Source organism: Camelus dromedarius, chromosome 13, assembly GCF_036321535.1.
Source record: "Camelus dromedarius isolate mCamDro1 chromosome 13, mCamDro1.pat, whole genome shotgun sequence".
NCBI classification, from domain to species: Eukaryota; Metazoa; Chordata; class Mammalia; order Artiodactyla; family Camelidae; genus Camelus; species Camelus dromedarius.
This window is the reverse complement of record NC_087448.1, coordinates 70,758,404-70,778,312: the sequence shown is the minus strand read 5'-3', so window position 1 is coordinate 70,778,312 and position 19,909 is coordinate 70,758,404. Positions and strand designations below refer to the sequence as shown.

The following is a 19,909-nucleotide window of genomic DNA, read 5'->3' as shown; positions in this document are numbered from 1 at the left end:
TAACAAGATGTTTTTAAGAAATGAAAAGCTTACCCCACAGCACATTGTTTTTTAAATTTGACTTTACCAGGGTAAGAATATTAAGGGAAGATCAACCAGTCAGGCATTAAAAACATATTTTAAAGCTTTACTGAGTGAAGCAGTGAGGTGGTGCAAAAGTAGACAACTCAACGGGATAAAGAACCCACGAATAAACCGAGAACCGTAGGGGACTTCATGTGTGATGAGAGTGGCTTTTATCTCTACGGAAGGGCTGTATTTTCTTACAAAGTTGGATCCTTACCTCATTCCTCGCACTTCAACTCCACGCAGAGCAAAGATTTTATCATTTAAAATAAAACTGTAAAAATAATCTTTGAGTAGGAAAGATCCCACTACCCCTTTGAGCAGGTCTAAATCCCAAAGACCATTTCACAAAATGAATTCCATTTGGCAGTACAGAACTCAACGTGCAGGTGTAATAAAAGGCGGATGTCTCCCTCCCCGCCTTCCCAGATTTCAGCACAGTCACCGTTGATCACAGAGCGTCCTGAGAGGGTGGAGGTCCGGGGAGCCCGTGTAAGTTGGCTTAGCCGTGTCCCGCTGGGCAGCCCGGGCAGGTCAGCGCAGGGATGGGAGACCAGCCTTGGCTTGGTCCGTTTTCATGGCACCTGGAGTTCCTTCTGTGGGGTTAACTTGAAACACATTTTTCTTTTCATTTTCATGCTAATTATTTATGTATTGTCTTCTAGTTGGTGTATATTTTCAGCTTTATTGAGATATGATTGATGAATAAAGCTTGTGTATGTTTAGGTTATACAACTGATGATTTGATGTACAGATACATTGTGAAATGACATCCACAGCCAAGTTAGTTAACAGTCTGTCACCTCGTGGACTTAGCTTTTTTCCTGGTGGTGAGGACACAAGATCTACTCTCTCCCCAGATTTCAAATATGGACCACAGGCTTTCACACTGCGGTCCCCTTGCTGCATGCCGCGTCCCCAGAACTCACTCCCCTGGTAACTGAAGCATTGTAACCTTTCACCAGCATCCCTCGTTCCCACCCCCACCAGCCCCTGGAGACCACCGTTCTACTGTCTGGTTTTGTGAGTCTGACGTTTTTAGATTCCACACATAAGTGGAGTCATGCGGTATTTGTCTTTCTGTGTCTGGCTTATTTCACTGAGCAGAACGTCCTTAAATAGCACCTGTCCCTGCTAGAATTATGAGGCCATAATAGAAGATTCCTTTTCTCTAGTAAATCATTATACTGTTCTTTTTTTAGTGGGTTGCTTTTACCCAAAGCAGTTGAAGATCGTGGCGTGGAGAGAACAGACATTGGAAATCTCGGGAGTGGAATATACTTCAGCGACTCACTCAGGTCAGCGCGTTACCTCCTTAACCCTGTTAGCCCATCACCGGGGAGACGCTACGGAGCACTTGCTCTGTGTTGTCCTCTGTCTTCCCTCAGTGATGGGTTTCTCACTGAACAGGTGATTAAAGCAACCGATTTTCTCAGTTTTGCAGAAGCCTGTCTTGCAGTGGATATTTGGGAAAAGATATTTGAAATCACCTCAGTGATTTTACTGTCCTAAGAGCTTTCCGCTATATTTACTCACTCCGTCCTCACAGCAAAGCCCTGCGTCGGTCCTGCTGATGCCCGTCTCGCAGACGGGGACCCTGGGGGGCAGTGGGGGTGTCTTGCCAGAGGCCACACAGAGCTTTGTCGTCCTGCAGAGCCAGCAATCGTAACTTCTACAGCATGTGAGCTCTCTTCTGAACAGGCTGTCCATTACCCATGATCTTTGTGTCTGGAATGTTTCTTCTTCAACATCCTCGTTAACATCTGTCCTCATTACAGCCGCAGAGTGTGGAGCTTTCTAAGCATCAGGCTACATGCTTCAAGTGCGTGGTCTGAACACCTCACAGCTGGTGTTGTGACATCATTTTATGAAAAGGAAACAGACTCACAGAGGTTGTCACTTGCAAATCAAACCATAATGAGGCCATTTCACACTTATCATATTGACAAAAAAAGTTCAGCACCTTTAGGTGCTGTTGAATCTCCAGACGCTGTTGTATAAATTGACAGACCCTCTAGAGGAAGCTTGGGCATTTTCTGGGAGAGCTGACGAACGCAGTTGATGGTGGGCTCGGGGATCTGTGGACGGGCCAGTGAGCCAGGAAGCAGGGCTCCTCCATCCCGGCTGCGCCCCGGACCGCCCCGGGGAGCCTTAGACAGCATGGGTGCTGATTCCACCCCGGATCAGCTAACGCGGGATCTTGGGTGAGATCCAGTAGGTTTTCGCCTCGCTGGGTGATTGTAATAGTCTGTGCTGAGCATCACTGCCCGGTGAGGCTTGTCTTCCTAGACCAGCAAGGGTGCAGAGACGACTGCGCTCATGGGACGTGATCTGACAGCGGGTGGACTGATGAGTCTTGGTGTGGCCACGTGGCGTCCTCCCTATGCAGCAGTTTAAACCAGTGCCCTAGAGCCGCGCGTGTCAGATGGGTGAGCTTCAGGGCAGAGTGTGGAGCAGCAACTGCTGTGGGACTCCGCGTGCAAAGTGCGAAGACAAGAAGAGCTAACATTATTACCAAGGGACACACTCCTGCACGTCAACACGGTTAAAGACAGGGTGACACACACAAAAGCCCAGGCGGTGACGAGGTGCCCTCCGGGTGCGGGGAAGGCGACCGCGTGGGGCGGCGTAGGAACGTTGGCCATGTTCTGTTTCCTGAACTGGGCGGCAGCTGCGACCAGACTTAACGTTTACGATATGGAAGCTCTTCCCTGTGTACAAAACATTCCAAAGTAAAAATTTTTCTACGTTGAGGTATTTTTCAAAAAGTAAACTGGCGTGTATTTGAATTTAATCAACTGACGTCCTCAGTGACTGTGCACAGAGGGGTTCCGGTGAGGAAGTACAACCAGACCAAACTGCAGGGGGCTGCAGGCTGGTTCGCACACGGGCCGGAGAGACAGCTGCTGAACTGGGGGTCGGGGGGTGTGGAGCCAGGCAGGGATGGGCGGGGGCAAAGCCAGGGTCCCACGTTTGTCAGTTACAGGGAAGAGAGGTGTGTGGGAGGAACGGAAAAACTGCTTATTAAAAACAGAAGTGCAAGTGTTAGAGGTATGTCCCCAAAAAGATGTGCTCCCAAAGGTGTCCCAGCTGTGCCCCTGACACACAAGTTGCTTCATTAAGGCTGCTGGTTCCTGGAGAAAGTTAGACAGGATCTCTCGTTCGGGCATCACTTGAAATTTTGTTTTTCTACTTGGATCCAGAAGGCTTCGTGGGAGCGCAGCGCTGCCTGTCCCTTGACCAGTTCTTACTCGGCATTTAATGGTCTTTCTGAGCTTTAGTGCCGAGATTCAGCCTACTTTTCCTCCTGTGTGTCTTGGTGGCCAGTGAAGACCCGCAGGAGCAGGGGGTCCCCGTGTCCCTGGAACAAAGCACTGGGCGCCACGAGCACGCGGGAGGGCGGTACGTGCTCCTGACAGTGAAGCTTCAAGTACACATGTGAATAATAAACTTCTAGACGGACTCTTTGGAGACATCTCGGCAACAGTGAAATTGGGACTGTTGTACCAGCGGCGTCCTCTGAATACTAGCTTCCCCGCGCGCGTGGTCAGTCAGTGTCGCCTCGGAGCTGTGGGCTAAGGCACGCGTGTGTTTATTCCCTCTCACGCACAGTACGAGCACCAAGTACGCACGCCCGGGACAGACGGATGGCACCAGGCTCCTGGTGGTCTGCGACGTGGCCCTGGGGAGGTGCGCGGACCTGCGTGAGAAAGACTTCTCCTTGACGGAAGCTCCACCCGGTTATGACAGCGTCCACGGGCTTCCCGGAACAGCCGCCGTCCCCACGGACTTTGAGGTACTTCTGCTGAGAAGCGGAGAGGCTCCTGTTCGTATTAAATACATTTACGTTTGAATGAATTCAACATTTTCTAAATTAGCAAACATGAAATTCTGCTTTTATGAAAACGTTTGCCTGTAAAAGGTTTTCCCCCCACCTATTAATTTGTTTGTTCTAGGATGATGAATTTGTTGTGTATAAAACCAACCAGGTGAAAATGAAATATATTGTTAAGTTTTGTATACCTGGAGATGAAGTAAAGGATTTTCATCCGTGTGGTAATACTGAATTAGAAGAATACAGACCTGAGCTTCCGAAGTTTTCAAGGCTTGAAGGTAAGACACTTTTGTTTTATGTGATGTTTACAGAACGCAAACACTGTATTTTCCATGAAATTTGTATTCATGTTTGGTAACTGTATCTATGACCTCTTGCGTGAACACTTCATTTCTTTTTCTATCTTGTAAATATAAAAGCCTAGGTGCTTGAGAGAGGTTAAGTGATCTCAGAACCACGGGCTACTTCATTAACACTTGGCAGCCGAGCCCAGCTGCTTCAGGGCGATCGGCGCTGCCCTGACCAATTTAAGGTGCCAGCGTGCACAGGTGTAGTAATGAGGGTGCGTGACGAGACCGAGGTGCAGCCTTAGAACCAGGAAGCTTGCCCCTCACTAACGAGGCTGCGTAGCCCCGGACGAGCCACATGGCCTGTCTGGGCTCAGCCTCTCTCCTCTGGGAGGGAGACCACCATCTCCATTAAGCGAAGGTGCCCCAAACCTGCCGCGTGGGCTCGGATGTTAGCAGTAGGACACGTGTGGGACAGTCACAGCATCTCAGAACATCATGAGCCCAAACTAGCAGGATATTAATTGACAGCATTTAAAACACATTAACATAAAAAGAATTTTAAAAATCACACTAACATTTTAAACCGTGATCAAGTTATTTTTTATCAGAAACGTGTGACCTCACGTACCAGAAGGTGACTCTGACTTTTGCCCTGGGAGTCCCTGAATGGGAGGTCTGGCGAGAGTGTGTGTTTGCAGCTCTAAGCGTGCCTGCACTTTTGCACACCTAGTTTGGTCATGGACATTCTCAGTCTGCTGTGTGAGGACGTGGGTTTCCCTGGACTGAGATCCGGGGGCCTCCAGTGGGTCCAACTTCTGTGGCGCGGTGAACGAAGGTGACGGACCAATTCACGGTTACAGGCCAGGGAACTTATTCTTAAGACCTTTGCGTACTTGCTGTATATGTTTAAATGCATGTCTTCCAAGCGTTAGTCTGACTCTGAATTTTCAGGCTGACTCCTCAAAGTCAACAGGTTAAAGAGGCAGTGTCTCTCCTGAAAATGTTGCCCCATTTTCTCTTGTGAGTTCACCTTTCAGAATTGGCTGTTGAAAATCATAAACGCCATTTGTTCATTTTTCCTAAAATGTAACATTTGGAAGGGAAAGGAGTAAAAATCAAGATAAAAATAGACAGTCAGAGGTGGCTTTAAACCCTAACACCCACATTTCCACCGTGCAGATCACCAGTTACCAGACTCCAAGCCCCTTCCCGACGTCCAGGCCGGCCTCCAGGACCCCGCGGGGAACGTGGTTCCTCTTGAGGACGTTCACATCAAGGGGAAGATAATAGACTTCGTAGCCCAGGTGTGCGCTCTGTGGCCTGACGGTGCTTAAACCCAGTGTTGTGACTCGTCCGTGCCAACTGGATTACAGTTGCATGAACTAAACCAAACGTGCATTTCTAAAATTCCTTCATCCCTCGAGCACCTACTGCGTGCCCGGGACTGTCCTGGGTTGCAGGCCTACCGGCCGCAAGGAACAGCACGAAAGCTCTGCCCTCAGAGAGCCCGACTAGGCAGTGAATGTGGTAAATACGTACAACACGCGGTGCGTTAGATGGTGGCGCTGGTGTGGAAAACCAGAGCAGGAGGGCTTCGAGCTTGTGAACAGGATGGCCAAGGAAGGCCTCACTGAGCACAGACGGGCAGGAGGCAGGGGACTGGGCCGTGTGGACATCAAGGGGCGGCTCATTCCCAGAGGGGAAACAGCACGTGCAAAGGCCCTCAGACGGGAGTGGGCCTGATGTGGTCAAGGGGCCCCAAGGAGGCCACTGTGGCCAGAGCAGAGCAGGGAGTGTGGTTGGAAAGTGGGTGGGAGAGGCGGAGGGCGGCTCTCATCAGGACTGGACGAGCTGCCCCTAACTCAGTGAACTGGGAGCCTTTGGGAGATGTTTGCCGAGGAGTGGTGTGTGTTCTAAGGGGCCACGCAGGCCACGGTGCTGGGAACAGCCTGAGGAGGGCCGGTTAGGAGACAGAGGTCAGATTCTCTGGGAGCTTGTTAGGACCTGCTCTTGGGAACAACACCTGAAAGAGAGCAAGGGAGGCGGGACCCCGGGGAGAGGTTGGCGGGTGTGACACGGTGGAGTCCTCCGACAGCCCCAGAGGGACATGACATCCCAGAGATGTTCTGAATGGAGGAAGGGGGCCCGGCTCTGTGCCCTGACTCTGGGGACCAGTCACTGACTGTGGCCATCCCTGGGGAAGGCCAGAACCTTGGGCGAGGCCAGGGGGTGAACACAGCATCCGTGCGGGTGACGCTGAGGAAACTGAGTCAAGGACGGCGGCTGGGACAAAAGTGCCAGGGCTGGGGTGGGACGCGGGGCCGTGCCTGACAGGGTGGTGGCCGTCCAGGGGTCTCGCTGACGGGCGTGCAACGTCAGGGACTGGGGCCTGAGCACCTGGGAGGATGGAGCGCGTCTGCCTGAGGTGGTGGGTGGCAGGAGGACCGTGGGGTCACCTTTGGCCACGTGACGTAGGTGCCCATGTCCAGATGGAAGATCAAGGGGGCGCCTGCTTATGAGTCTAGATGTCGGAAGAGCTAGCTCCCGGTGGGGGTCACCAGCATCAGATGCTGTTTGAAGTCACAAGACCACAGAGATCAGCAAGACGGTAGAGCCAGGGAGCGGGGGCCGAGCCAGCGAGGGCCCCGGGAGGGACCCGCCAGTGACACAGCAGGAGAGTGGGTTTTCCAGAAGGACGAACAAGGAGGAAGGAGCGGTCTGCTCCGGCGAAGCTGCTGGTGGACCCGGTGAAATTTGGGCTGGACGTGGCCATTGGACTCAGCAGTGAGGCCTGGACAGCCACCTTTTGAAGGAGTTGGGGGGAGAGAGCTGAGTTAGAGTGAGTTCCAGAGAAAAGTGGAGGAAGGAACTGGGAGGCAGACAGAGAAAATGACGGAGCTGAGTAGTGGGATCAGAACATCTTCCTTTTACGATGTAAGAGCTCAGCCCGTGTGTGAGCGGGGCTTCCGTCCTCTGGACGTCACTTCCGGCTGGATGCCGGCTGCTACTTCTAATCTGATGAGGCTGTTCCCGCGGGGAGCTCTGCCCCCAGGGAACTCGAGAGTGTGCAGTGAACTTTCCGCGTTGGGGTCGGGTCAGCAGCCTGTGGGCTGGCCTTGAGTGTCCAGGCAGGGCCCGGCAGCAGGGGCCTTGCCCACCATGGCCCACGTTGGATTTGTCGGAATGAGTTTAATGTTTTCAGTTTAAACTAAACTAAACCAGTGGTTCCATTTGAAGGAGAAAGATTAAGACGTCAAAAACGTGTGGTGCGCTAGTGTCCGTTCTGAGTCCTAGTAAAACTCCTTTATCCTGTTGTCGGAAATGTCTTCCTTTTTGGGGGCCCAGTCACATGACGTGGTGTCATAGAGCGCAAAGTGGACAGAGAGGCTGACCTCTGGGGACTCGTGTGCGAATCGCGTCCATCAACCCTTGTCCCTGCGAATGTCTCTCCACCTGGTCTCACAGAGTATGTGTGCTTTTCCTTCTCCAGGTTGTTGTTTTTCAGACGTACACAAACCACAGTCACGTGCCCATCGAGGCAAAGTACGTTTTTCCCCTGGACGACAAGGCTGCTGTGTGCGGGTTCGAGGCGTTCATCGGCGGGAGGCACGTGGTGGGAGAGGTAAGGGGTCCCACCATTGCTCTGTGGTTTCTGTTTTCTGCTCACCCGAGTTCGCTTCTGCAGATCCGTGGCTGTAGGGTGCGGAATGGCCTCGTCATAAAGCGAGTGTCCTCTGAAGAACCAGGCCCTGCCAGCCTCCACTCGGGGTCCCTCCCTGACGACCTGGCTTCTGCTCCCACTGCCCAGTCTGCGGCGGGCAGCGCCCGGCGGGTCCTCTGCCGACGCACTTCAGAAGCTGGAGAGGCACGTTGGAAAGCTGGCGAAAGCCTGATGCGTTTCTGCAGAAGCTGAGCCTCTGCTCCTGCCGTCAAAGTCAGGCTGAAGTGAAGGCTGTTATAACCTTTTAAGAAAATTTGTACCAAAAGAAATAAGTTGATTCATTTTTGTTTATGCTAAGATTAGCCCACAGTTGCAACCCTCACATTGTATCAGATTTAAGATAAACTTAATTTATTCTTTTTTTGTTCAGTGTAAAGTCCCAGACTTTCTTCCCGCTATTGACTCTGTGAAAACTTTTAAGGAGAATTCTCTTCCTTTGGCCTTTTCTGATTCAGACTTGTATTAGATAAGTACATCGTTGTGACCACTTTAGATAAGTTTCCATTCGTCTTAGACGCTTAGTTTTCTGTTTTTTAACAGAAAGATTAAGATGTCAAAAATGTGGTTTTAATAAACATTGATGAAATTTTCCTTTTTAAGGTCTGAAATCACGATTCATAGTATGACTGGTGTACATAATCTTTTCCAGGTAAAAGAGAAGGAAACAGCCCACCGAGAGTACCGAGAAGCAGTCAGCCGAGGCCACGGAGCGTACCTGATGGACCAGGATGCACCTGTAGGTCTCCGCCGTTGTCTGTTAGTCCCGTGTACTTCGGAGAAAGGGGGAGAGATGGAAATTGATTTGGGATAAGAAATTCGTCGTCCTAGAAACTGGAATAATTCTTGCTTTTTTAGGCCCTAGAGTTTCACTTGCTGTTAGCGAAGGGAGGTCGGACACATCTGACTTATTTAAATAAAGGAGGAAATGGCGTTAAGATAGCAAATGAGTAAGAGCTATTTCTGTCACTGGGAGCTGAGTTTCCCAGAAGTGACAACAGAAAGGAGCCACTGGGACAGGTGATTTTCATTTTCTGACATTTTCCCTGGAACTAAGCTCACCAAGCTGTTCACCTAAGTGTCACCAGGTGGTGTCTCAGGAGGCATTTCTGCAGGTCCTGAGCTGGTCCAGGCCCTTTCTTTCTGGCTATTTGCTTCGAAAGGACTGGAACGAGGGGCATCTGGAGGGAGGAACACCTGCTGTGTCCACTCGCTTCCCTCCAAACTGCCCCTCCTGTTGCCGTGGCCTCAGAAGCAGGCCGCCAGGGACCCACTGGCCACACCGCACACCTGGGAGCTGGCCTTCGCTTCTGCCATCCCCTCCCCGCCCTCCCGCCTCCAGGTGCTCGTCTGTTTCCTAGCAGACGTCTGCGGAGTCCGCCCGCGTCAGCGCCTTCCCTAACCCGTCACTTACCTGAGGGTCCACGTTTTTCCCACGGTTACGGGGGACGCCGGGGCCGGGCTCATGCGGCCTCATCGCTCTCCGTTCTCCTCCCTCCACACCCAGCCGCCAGAGTGCCCCGACGTCCCCCGGACAGCGCCGTCTGCGGAGGCCCTTGCTCTTCTGGCGGAATGCTCTAACTCTGCTTGCTTGCTCGATTTTTAAAAATTAGCTTTAAAATCTTAGCTTAAGCATTGTCGTGCCTTTCCCCAGGTTGGTGCCTTGCTCTCCGCTCCCACCAACAGTACATGACCCCCTCACAGCCCTCAGTGTGCTCTGTCCGGAGACGGAGGCCGACCTTGCAACCCCGTATGTAAGCGGGGAAGTCACAGGAGAGTTAGATAAAAAGTTCAAGGAGAAACAAAGAAAACTTCAGGGCCAAAACCACGGCTGGAGAGAGTGCCCAGCTCCTGTGGAGAAAAGATTCTGAGGGAGTCAAAGACCCCTGTGTTGGGGTCCCAGTTACCCCAAAGCGCACGCCCCCTCCGTCCTCAGAGCTGGTCACTCTGTGGGACTCAGTTCACTTGGTTGCTTGCAGCTCAGCTTTCTGTCTGACGGGTTCAGGGCAAGTTAGGATTTTGTAGGTTATCTGGGTCGACGTGATGGAAGGGACGTCTTGCACCTTCTAGATCCTACAACAGACCTGCCACCCCACACGCTCAAGGGCGCCTCAGAAGATCCCCCGGCCTTCACACACTTCTCTTAGGGCCGAGTGCTGTTTGTCCCCACCCTGCAAGTGGGTGTCCTTGATGTCAAAAGTAACCATGTACGCCTTAAGTCTGTGTGATAATAATGTTATAGTTAATCTAAAGGCACTAAGTAGAGTGGGGGCTGTGCTTGGTGGGGGGTGGGTCGAGAGATTCTCTGTGTGGGGTCAGAAAAAATCCATCCAGCCCCTCTTTCCCTGACCATGAAGTTGTTTCTTGGTGCAGTGATTATCCATACCCACAGAAAGAAAACAAAATACCTTTTCTGAAAAATAAAATGATGACTATTCCGTAAGATGAAAGAATTAAGTGAGGGCCAAGCTGGTGAAAACGGCTCTCGGTCTGCAGCCGCCAGTGGAGCCGCTCTGGGTGCTGTGGCCACAGAGGGGCCGTGTGCAGGGGGCAGAGGTGATGCTGGGTGACGCTCTCTGAGGGGTAGGGTCCTGCTGCCAAGGGACCTGCTCTCCCTAAGCCCCCTGTGGACGCCACACTGTCCCCCGCTGGGGACGGGCTCTGGGACTCCCCTGTAGGCTGCTTCCCTTTTCTGAGGAAGGACCAGGCAGGTTGCAATTCCAGGAGGGACTAAGCAGCAGGGAACAGACAGGCTTTTGAGGCACAAGCGAGGTGACATGTTTCTATTTCAGGACGTTTTTACCGTCAGTGTTGGGAACTTGCCCCCCAAGGCTAAGGTCCTTATCAAAATCACCTACATCACAGAGCTCAGCGCCCAGGGGGCCTGCGCAGTCTTCTTCCTTCCCGGCACCGTGGCGCCCTGGCGGCGGGACAGAGCTCTCAATGAAAACACGCAGGTTTGTACACGTAGGGTAAGATGTAAAGCAGCTTTTTTTGTATGAGTTATGCATCGGGAAGAAAAAATTACCTAAAATAACCTAATCATTTGGGCATAAAGTCAATTTTAGCGACATTCTCATGTTTAGACACATGTAATGTCTGTGAAATGAAGAGAATAAACACCCTAATGTGCTCAGCGGTTCTGTTTTTATTCTATTCAGTCACTTAAAATTTTGTGTCTGTACCCCATGCTCATTATGGAGTATTTAGATAAACATAAAGAATGCAAAGAAGCCAAAGGGGAAAATTTAAACCATCCTTAATTCCGTCGCCACAGATAGTAGCCCAACCTCTGGGTAACGCTTTGGCGTAAATCCTTCCAGACTATACTCTGTGTCTGTAGAAGTTGTGTGTACACGTGTGTGCTGTGTGTGTGCACTGTGTGTTGTGTGTGCGTGTGTACATGGGCGTGCACATATGTCCGCGTGTGCACTGTGTACTGTGTGTACACGTGTGTGCATGTGTATACGTGTTGCACGTCGGTGTGTGTGCATGTGTGCACTTGTGTGCGTGTGTGCACACAGACACGCGTATGGCTGAAATCTCTGTAAAATGGCCACACATACCATCCCTGGTGTCAGCTGCGTTTTAAGTTACTGTCCATCCATGAGCAGATGCTCGTGACAAAGTGAGTCCAAAGTGAGACCAGCCGTCCCGTGGCTGTGGCTCTGGTGACATTAACTCAGCCTGGAGTCTCACGGTGACCCTTAGCAGATGCTTATTTGTATATTTTTTTCTTTCAACAGGATGCAGTAGAGAAGATTTGTGTAAAGGAAATAGGAGCAAAGCAAAGGTCAGCACCTAAAATACAAAGCCTGTCAGTTAACCCTTCAACGGACGTTCACTTTATGCTTTTCATTTCCACTTAAAATTGTATAAAAGACCTACAAGCAGTTGTCTAACATTTAAGACGTTTGGCTAAGCCAGCTTTGTCCTCGTTTCTGGTAGCTTTTCCCTGAGCATGTCCATCGAGATGCCGTACGTGATTGAGTTCATCTCCAGTGACTCGCACGCGCTGAGACAGAAGGTCAGTGGGTCTTCGCTTCCACGTCTTCAGAACTCCTGCTTCAACGTTCATTCTATTTTACCAAAGGCACACGGTTTACCAGTTAGATCACGCACGACTGCCTCCAGCAAGTCTCCCTGGCCCCCCCAGACCAGTGTCCAGAGACCATGAACCGCTTTAAATATTTTAGCTCTTTTCTGGTGGCTTCCAAAGCTTTAATTTTTTTCCTGCTTGTTCCTGATTCATCTGTTTCAAAACCTAGCACGATAGATCGAAGCAGACCCTCTTACCTCCTCTCACCCACTGTCCACTCCGCTCCCCTTTACTCCGAAAGCTGAATTATGTTTTTGGTTAAAATCGATAGTCGTGTGGGGGAGGGTGTAGCTCAAGTGGCAGAGCACACGCTTAGCTCGCATGAGGTCCTGGATTCAATCCCCAGCACCTCTACAAATAAATAAATAAACCTAATGACCTCCCCCACCAAGGAAAAAGATCAAGAAAATAGTGCTTAAATTATTATGACTATTTACACTGAGCCAAGAAATGTACTAGATGGCATATTTTTTTCTTTTTACTTCTTTATGTAGTTTTTCAAGTTGCCCTTTTCACTTAATTTTCTAGAACTGTTCCTTCTCACTTGCTGTAACGTGTCAGCTGAAACCCTCCATCCATGTTTTTCTCCATCAAATGCTTCAGGTGATCCACTGACCTCCCGCGAGTCCCCGCCCCGCCGCTGCCCTGGCCTCCCTCACTTCTCCCCGAGAGCTTTCCTCTGCAGCCTCCTCTCTCTCGTTCCTCCATTTGGCAGAGCACAAGCTCCGCTAAGGCCCTGGGGCCTGAGAGTGTCCTGCCCCGCGTGCCGCTCGGGCCGCTGGGCGCGGTGACGGATCCCAGGCTGGGCCACCTCTCAGGAGGCTGACATCGCCATCGTCCGGCTCGCAGGGTCTCTGCTGAGCTTGCGCGGTGTTCTTTGTATGAAGCCTGCCGTTTTTAATCCTGCTAGCATTTCAGAACTTCTCTTTGTCCTGGTCTTCTAAAAGTTCGTATTAATGTGGTGTTAACTCATCACACGTAATTTGTGGCCTATAGTTCTGGGGGCTTTTCTTATATTTAAAAAACAAAAGTGTCGCCCTCCCCTTTACCTTCTGCAGTGCCTGTGAACCAGGCGTCTCCGGGCTGAGCCCCTGTTTCCTTGCGTTCCCTCTCCTATTGCCCATTTTACTGTCTTTTTGCTCTACTTTCTGGGTGATTTTCTCGCTTTTAAATCCATTCATTTTGCTGAAACTTTCATCTGAGTTCTCACTTTGTGGGTAAGGCCCTTTTCTGTTCCATACGGACTCCTTCTTAAAGCATCTTTGTGTTTCCTGGATGCGCTGTCCTCTCGCTCTCGACTCTGAAAACATTCTGTCTTCTGTTTCCTGTGCTGCGTCTCCTTTCTTTGAGTTCCTTTTTCTTCTTCTCTGGCATTTTGTTTGTTTGGTCTCGTCCTCACACGTCTGGGTGGCCTCCGCCTCCGTCTGTGTTCATCTTTACTCGAGACACGAGAACCCAGTTAGGTGCCCTGAGGCGAGTGGAGCGAGTGGGCCAAGGCCGTGCCAGCGGCCGCCGGCAGCGGGTGGGGTGAGTCTCGGTGGTGTTCGCCCTTGTGTGGTTCCTCAGGACCACCGGAGGTTCGTAAGTTTCGTAAGGTGTTGCTGGGGAGGGCGACTAAGGTCCCATGTTTAGGGTGCCAAGTTTCACTTCATTCTTTTGTGCTTCATTATTCGGAGGAGACCTGAGTCTGGATTCGGTTTGATTGAATTTCTCTAAGTGATAAATCCTTGGTTTCCCTCAGTGAGAGAACCGGATGCTAGCTGCTTGCTGTGCAGGACGGGGAGAGGACCTGGCTCTGACAGCCTGGTGCGTAACCTGTTCACTGGCGCTGCTGGTTTGCAGCACCCAGCGCCTCCCCTGGTGACTTCCCGGGTTGCTGCCGACCAGTGAGCCCACTGCGTCCACACACACACACACACACCCCCCAGGACTCAGGTGGCAGCTGCCCCTGCTCTGGCTGAGTCACTTACACACCTCTGTCCACTTTCCATCTTCCTAAAATTTGTTGACATCTCTCATCTGCTTTTGTCTTTGTTCCTGTTCTCAGTGTCTTTATGGTTCATACCCTTTTCATTGCTTCCCTTTTATCGCAGGGAGTTTTAGGATTTTGCTGGGGAATGGAGATAAACACACGTAAATAATCCATCCTGAGCAAGAAGCCCTCTGCATCAGACAGCTTTTGCTGTATAACAAGCAGTCTGAACACATTGTGGTTTAAAACGAGCATGTGTTGTTTCTCACAGCTTTGTGGGCTGGCTGGGCAGTTCTTCTGGGCGAGGAACCTGTCACATCACTTTCATCGTTTGAAGATTCTCATCTATTTTTTTCAAAAGTTGTTTTATATTTATGAAAATATAGTTTAAAAATAAAGTATAATTTGGGGAAGAGGGTATATAGCTCAGTGGCAGAGCACATGCTGAGCATGCCTGAGGTCATGGGTTCCACCTCCCGTACCTCTGTCAGATAAAAGGATAATAATAAATAAGTAACCCTAATTACCTCTCCCCACCCCCAATTTTTTTGAAGGTATAATTCTAATATTCCTGGTGAATTTTCTGCTTTGCTATTCTCTGTCATGACTGGTGTGCTTTCCACTGAATCCAGGTGACAGAATACACAGACCTACCAGTGCTGCATCCAGGGTTTGAGACTCTCCCGAATTACCTAAACCTTAGAATTTCAGGAGGGTAACTGATACGGTAATGGTCACACTTGTAAACCCTACAGTTCAGAATTTCGGAGTGTGTTACTAGCCTGCTGGTTCTAAATGGAGTCCTGTCAGTCGTGCGGGGTTTGCTCTGTGACAAAGTGGGGTTGCTCCATTATTCACTTGGTCATCCTGGTTGCTTGTTTTGCAGAGTACAGACTGCAAGGCTGTGATTAGCACCATGGAAGGCAGCTCCTTAGACAGCAGTGGGTTTTCTCTCCACATCGGCTTGTCTGATGCGTATCTCCCAAGAATGTGGGTCGAAAAACATCCGGAGAAAGAAAGCGAGGTATAGTCCTCCTTACTTCCAAGTGGGAGACGCTGACCACTAGAAATGGTAACAGCAGGAAAGCTGGAAAAGTTATAAGTATGTACAAATTAAACACTCCTGAAAAACCAGTGAGTCAGAGAATAAATCACATGGGAAATAAAAAATTCTCAAAACAACTCGAAGTGGACATGCAGCAAAAGCAGTTCTAAGAAGGAAGTTCACAGCAAGAAACACCTGCATCGGAAAAGTGGGACAACTGCAGAGTGACGCGCCACCGCTGAGTGCGGCGTGTGAAAAGCATGGCGGGTCGGTGGGCCCATGAAGTGCCGGGAGCAGCGTGTCGCGGCTCACCTGGTCTGTGACCTTCTCGCTCACTGGGTTTGCTCTCAGTGGCTTGCATACAGCGCCTGTGTCGCTGCGTTTATGCCTCTGTCGTCTTTGGGGCTTACAGGGTTTTTGCCAACCCACCCCCACGACAAGTGGCGCATCTGCCCCGGAGCTGAGACCTAGCGAGGCACGGTGGGATGGAGCTGCGTGGCCCGGCAGGGTCAGCGGGCCATGCTTAGGTCTTTGTCATTCTATCCCAACTGCGTGTCCGTCATTTAGAAAGATCTGGGGGTGGGTTTTTGGGTTGAAATTCTGTGGTCTCGTGGCACATACAGCAGTACCAGTGTAAACAACCAGCCCAGTTTACCTGATGAGCAGCACCCGGCGAGCCGCTGTTTCTCCTTGCAGGCCTGCATGCTTGTCTTTCAGCCAGACCTCAGCCTCGCCCTCGCTGAGCGAGCTGGGACGAGTGAAGTGATCATTTGCCTCGATTGCTCCAATTCCATGGAGGGCACGACGTTCTTGCAGGCCAAGCAGATTGCCCTGCATGCACTGTCCTTGGTGGATGAGAAGCAGAAGATAAACGTCGTGAGGTTTGGCACAGGTGAGTGCTCTCTGGGTCCCTCCGCAGCGTACTGCCCCCTAAACGTCAGCGCCACAGGGATGGAGCAGATGACGGCTGGCGGACGGACCTGCGCAGGGACACACAGTGCAGCACGGCGTCACGAGCAAGGACTCCGGGGCCAGGTCCCCGGTTCCAGTCCCACCTCTGCACTAATTAGCCCTTGGTGTGGCCTTGGGCAAGTCACCTGAACTTCCTGTGCCTCGGTTTCCTTGTCTGTAATGTGGGAGTAATAGTCCCCACCTCAGGGAGCTGTTGTGAGCACTGAGCTAGGGTATAAAGGACTCGAAACGGCGCCTATTGAGTGGTAGGTGCGGCATAAGTACCCCTGTCATCAGTGTTACCAGCTGACCCAAATGCAAGGCCTTGGTCTGAGGGTCCCAGGGAGGAGGACGGGACGCTTGAAGTCCGCACACCAGTAGGAGATCTGTAAGGAATGGTCTCAGGAAGCATCAGATCAGCCCTATTAAAAGATGCCGTCCTCCAGGGGGGGTGGGGACCGGGGACACGTCAGCCACCAGAAGAAGGCACTTCGGGGAGGAGAGAAGCAGCAGAGTGGAGCGAGGGGACACTCGGTCCTGCCTGCTGATCCCAATCTTCCAGCCGCTCATCAGAAGGCCCCGCGCCTTTACGAAGGAGCCGGGGTCGCCACTGCTGGGGACGGGGGTCAAACATAGCGGGGTGCAGGGCAGGGAGGGACAGCGCGCCCCTGCAGAGGCCTGCTGCCTGGGCCCCACGTCCTGCATCTCGCTCTGCGGACCATCTGCTCCAGAACAGGCGTCTACACACCTGACTTGACTCAGAGCATTTGGCTCAGTAAAGTGCCTAGCTTGAAGGCACTAGAATTTATTATTTAAAGGAATCCTGCCATGAATTTTTGCATGTTAAAACTATCAAACATTATTGTTTGTTAACAGTCAAAAAAGTGAATATTTAATGACAACACCTCTTGCCAATCTTATTACACAGGTTACAAGGAGCTGTTTTCATACCCGAGGCACATCGCAGGCAGTGACACGCCCACAGAGTTCATCATGGTGAGCACACAAAGCGCCCCTCGTCCCCTGAGCCTTCTGCCGAGTGTTGGTTCCCTCCAGGACTTACTCCCAGTGAGACGGCCACTGGAACCCCGGCCCTTCAGTGTTTGTGCGCTAATGGGCTCTTTTAGTTCATTGATAAAAGTGGTATGAACGCATTTAAAAAATGAGAAATCGTAAAAGGTAGAAAGAAGAAAGTCACAATTCCACCACCCAAACACAGCACTGACAGCTTGGGAGTGTTTTTTGCTGTCCCCTTTTTTTTCTTTTTTTTTTTTTTAATTGAGCGAGCTAGGAATGCCCAGTCACCACCTCAGTCTAGGCTGGCAATCCCAAGGGATGTTTTGATGTAATTTTCTTTGAAAACCATAAAAAAAAAAAGTGCCAAGTGATAATATTGTATTTACTGTGTGACATGAAATAAAACTAAAAGGATATATGTGTAATTGGTCCACAAATGAATAATTAGGAAAAAAATTTTCAGTGATGATGTCTCTACATTAAGAGATGTGTTTCAGTAAATGATTACCGTCACTGGTGAATGCACCCAAAAAGGAGTAAATAGTCTTTCACTTCATTTCCTCCAGGCTGCTGCAGCCACCATGGGAAACACGGATTTCTGGAAACTGCTCCGGTATTTGGCCTTGCTGTCCCCTGCTCAGGGGTTACGGAGCATCCTCCTCATTTCCGACGGGCACGTCCAGAACGAGAGCCTGACACTGCAGCTCGTGCAGAGAAACGTCCAGCACACCAGGCTGTTCTCCTGCGGCGTTGGGTGAGTGAGGGGCTCAGGCACATGGAGACCGTGGGGAAAAGGCCGGGAGGTTTTCTGTTGGCCTGACGGGTTCTGGGGATGTTTTCAAGTCCGTGTTGAGGTGCAGGCTCTGGGCAGCCACCCGCGTCTCAGAACCTGAAGTGGCTGCTTATTAGCTGGGACCTCGGAAGGTTTCTTAACCTCCCTCTGTGAAACGAAGGGGATAATGAAAAGGCCGGGGCTTTAGTAGGTTTGCCCTGAGAATGAAATGAACTCACGTTTACAGAAGGCGCTTAGAGCAGCCGGCACAGGGCAAGCACCCAGTCAACACTGGATATTATTTCATGGAACAACCCCAAATTCCAACTTACCCTCTGAAGCCTAAAGATCTGGCCGGGCTGGGCCCACACACCGTGGCTGACTGTGCCCCAGGCTGAGGACTGTCCCTGGCTTGGCCCCGCTCCAGCCCAGGCTGCTTTGTTCTATCCCGACCCCAGCCCTTCTGACTGCTGTGAGCGTTTGTTTTCTAACCCTGTGATGTATGGAAAAGCTAAAACCCCATGATTGTTGGAGGTAACTCCCTCCCCAACTGTAGTTAGCTTTTTTGGATTGATCTGAGGATTATGATGAAAATATACGGAAAACAGCAACAGAGGGGCCAAAGCAGGCCTGTCCCTCCCCGGTGCGGCCGCCATCCTGGCAGGTGGTCCCCAGGCCCCCTGTTTGAGGCGGTGCCAAGCAGGACCCTCCGTCCTCCAATGGCAGGGGATGAGGAGGGGGTTCCACCTCTGGGTGGGCCTCACTCTGAGCTCCAGGAGCTGCCCCCGACTGCCACCTGCCTGGCGGGCTCTCTTCTGTCTGCCCCTCCTCAGTCCTGGCTCTGGGTCCCCTTCCTGTCATCTGAGGCCTAACAGGGCAGCCAGGCCAACCAGCAGGTTTGTCCAGCCCACAGTGGACTCCCATCAGGAAGGTTCCAGCAGAAGTTACCTGGCTGACTGGCAGCACTGGACACAGGTGCCCAAATCTGACCCCTCACCTCAGATCCGACCCTCAGCTCAGGTCCGACCCTCAGCTCAGGTCCGACCCTCAGCTCAGCTCCAACCCCTCACCTATGATCCGACCCCTCACCTCAGGTCCGACCCCTCACCTCAAGTCCGACCCCTCCTCTCAGCTCAGATCCGACCCCTCCTCTCAGCTCAGGTCGGACCCCTCAGTGCAGATCAGGCCCCTCGGTCTCAGGAGGCACTGGCCTCTGTGGGTCCTCTTCGAGGACAGACACTGCTCTGTGACCGACCAGGGGGTCATGGGGACGTGTGCTTTCCTAAGTGCCAGGAAGTGGATGAAAAGGAGCAGATGGGGTGACAGTGGAGGGAGGGTGTGAGCCTCCTCGGGGAGGTGACTTTGTGCTTAGACACCCCCACCCTGAGGACACTGGAATTGTTACCGATGTTCCGTCCAGTTTTTAGTACCTTTCTCCATGTTTCAGCCTCATTTTACGTGTACTCGTTTGTGTCACAAACTCTAGCAACGTTTGTGAGTTCTTCAGGAGTAGAAACTGTCCTGCCTGTTTAACAAGCTGTCCGCTTAGGTCCACACAGCAGCCTCCCTAACCTACAAAATCTGCAAATACAAATAAACTCCTGCTTAAGGGTTATCTCATGGTATTGTAATCACTGCCAATTAATTTTGACAACTGAAGAGAAATTCAACTTTATCAATAGGCTCAAATATATTTCCAAAATCACTTTCTTGAGCTCTTTTTCTGAAAAATTATCCATCATTTCTCTAAAATTTCAAGAGGAACCTCTCTAAGAAAGTCATTCTTGATTAGTTGTAGAATCATTATCAAGAGAAATTCAGTAGGACGTTGTTGTTGAAATACCAAAGGTTGTCTTTGCTGGAATGAAAGTTACTTCTCACATCTTTGATCTATAAATGTGGATCACATTTTAAGATGCAGACTGTATGAGCTATCTTGCCAGTCTTGACTTTGGGGATCAGATTCGGGTAGCTTTATATGCACTGGTTGGTATCCTTATCAGCACTCTGATGCCTTTTGGGGATTTCTCAGAATCATCTACTCCCTCCTTTGGTAAATCAGAAGGCAAGAATTTCTGCTTTTGTCTACTATGAAGGAGACACAAGTCCTCTGATATATGGGCACTTAGAGTACCCAAAGCTTC

The 19,909-nt window shown here is 51.0% G+C and overlaps 1 protein-coding gene across 4 annotated transcripts in view; it reads left to right on the top strand.

The window, feature by feature from the left end:
* The window catches only part of PARP4 (poly(ADP-ribose) polymerase family member 4), a 66,776-nt gene that overhangs the window by 22,502 nt on the left and 24,365 nt on the right, over nucleotides 1–19,909 (top strand). For all 4 annotated transcript variants that reach the window (XM_031465670.2, XM_031465669.2, XM_031465672.2 and 1 more), the window contains 13 exons: nucleotides 1,269–1,364; nucleotides 3,679–3,862; nucleotides 4,023–4,179; nucleotides 5,371–5,495; nucleotides 7,682–7,813; nucleotides 8,562–8,648; nucleotides 10,702–10,866; nucleotides 11,656–11,702; nucleotides 11,858–11,936; nucleotides 14,867–15,004; nucleotides 15,722–15,917; nucleotides 16,905–16,972; nucleotides 17,560–17,747. In XM_031465670.2, the coding sequence (XP_031321530.1) occupies nucleotides 1,269–1,364; nucleotides 3,679–3,862; nucleotides 4,023–4,179; nucleotides 5,371–5,495; nucleotides 7,682–7,813; nucleotides 8,562–8,648; nucleotides 10,702–10,866; nucleotides 11,656–11,702; nucleotides 11,858–11,936; nucleotides 14,867–15,004; nucleotides 15,722–15,917; nucleotides 16,905–16,972; nucleotides 17,560–17,747 (1,662 nt within the window). The remainder of the gene's footprint in view (nucleotides 1–1,268; nucleotides 1,365–3,678; nucleotides 3,863–4,022; nucleotides 4,180–5,370; nucleotides 5,496–7,681; nucleotides 7,814–8,561; nucleotides 8,649–10,701; nucleotides 10,867–11,655; nucleotides 11,703–11,857; nucleotides 11,937–14,866; nucleotides 15,005–15,721; nucleotides 15,918–16,904; nucleotides 16,973–17,559; nucleotides 17,748–19,909) is intronic.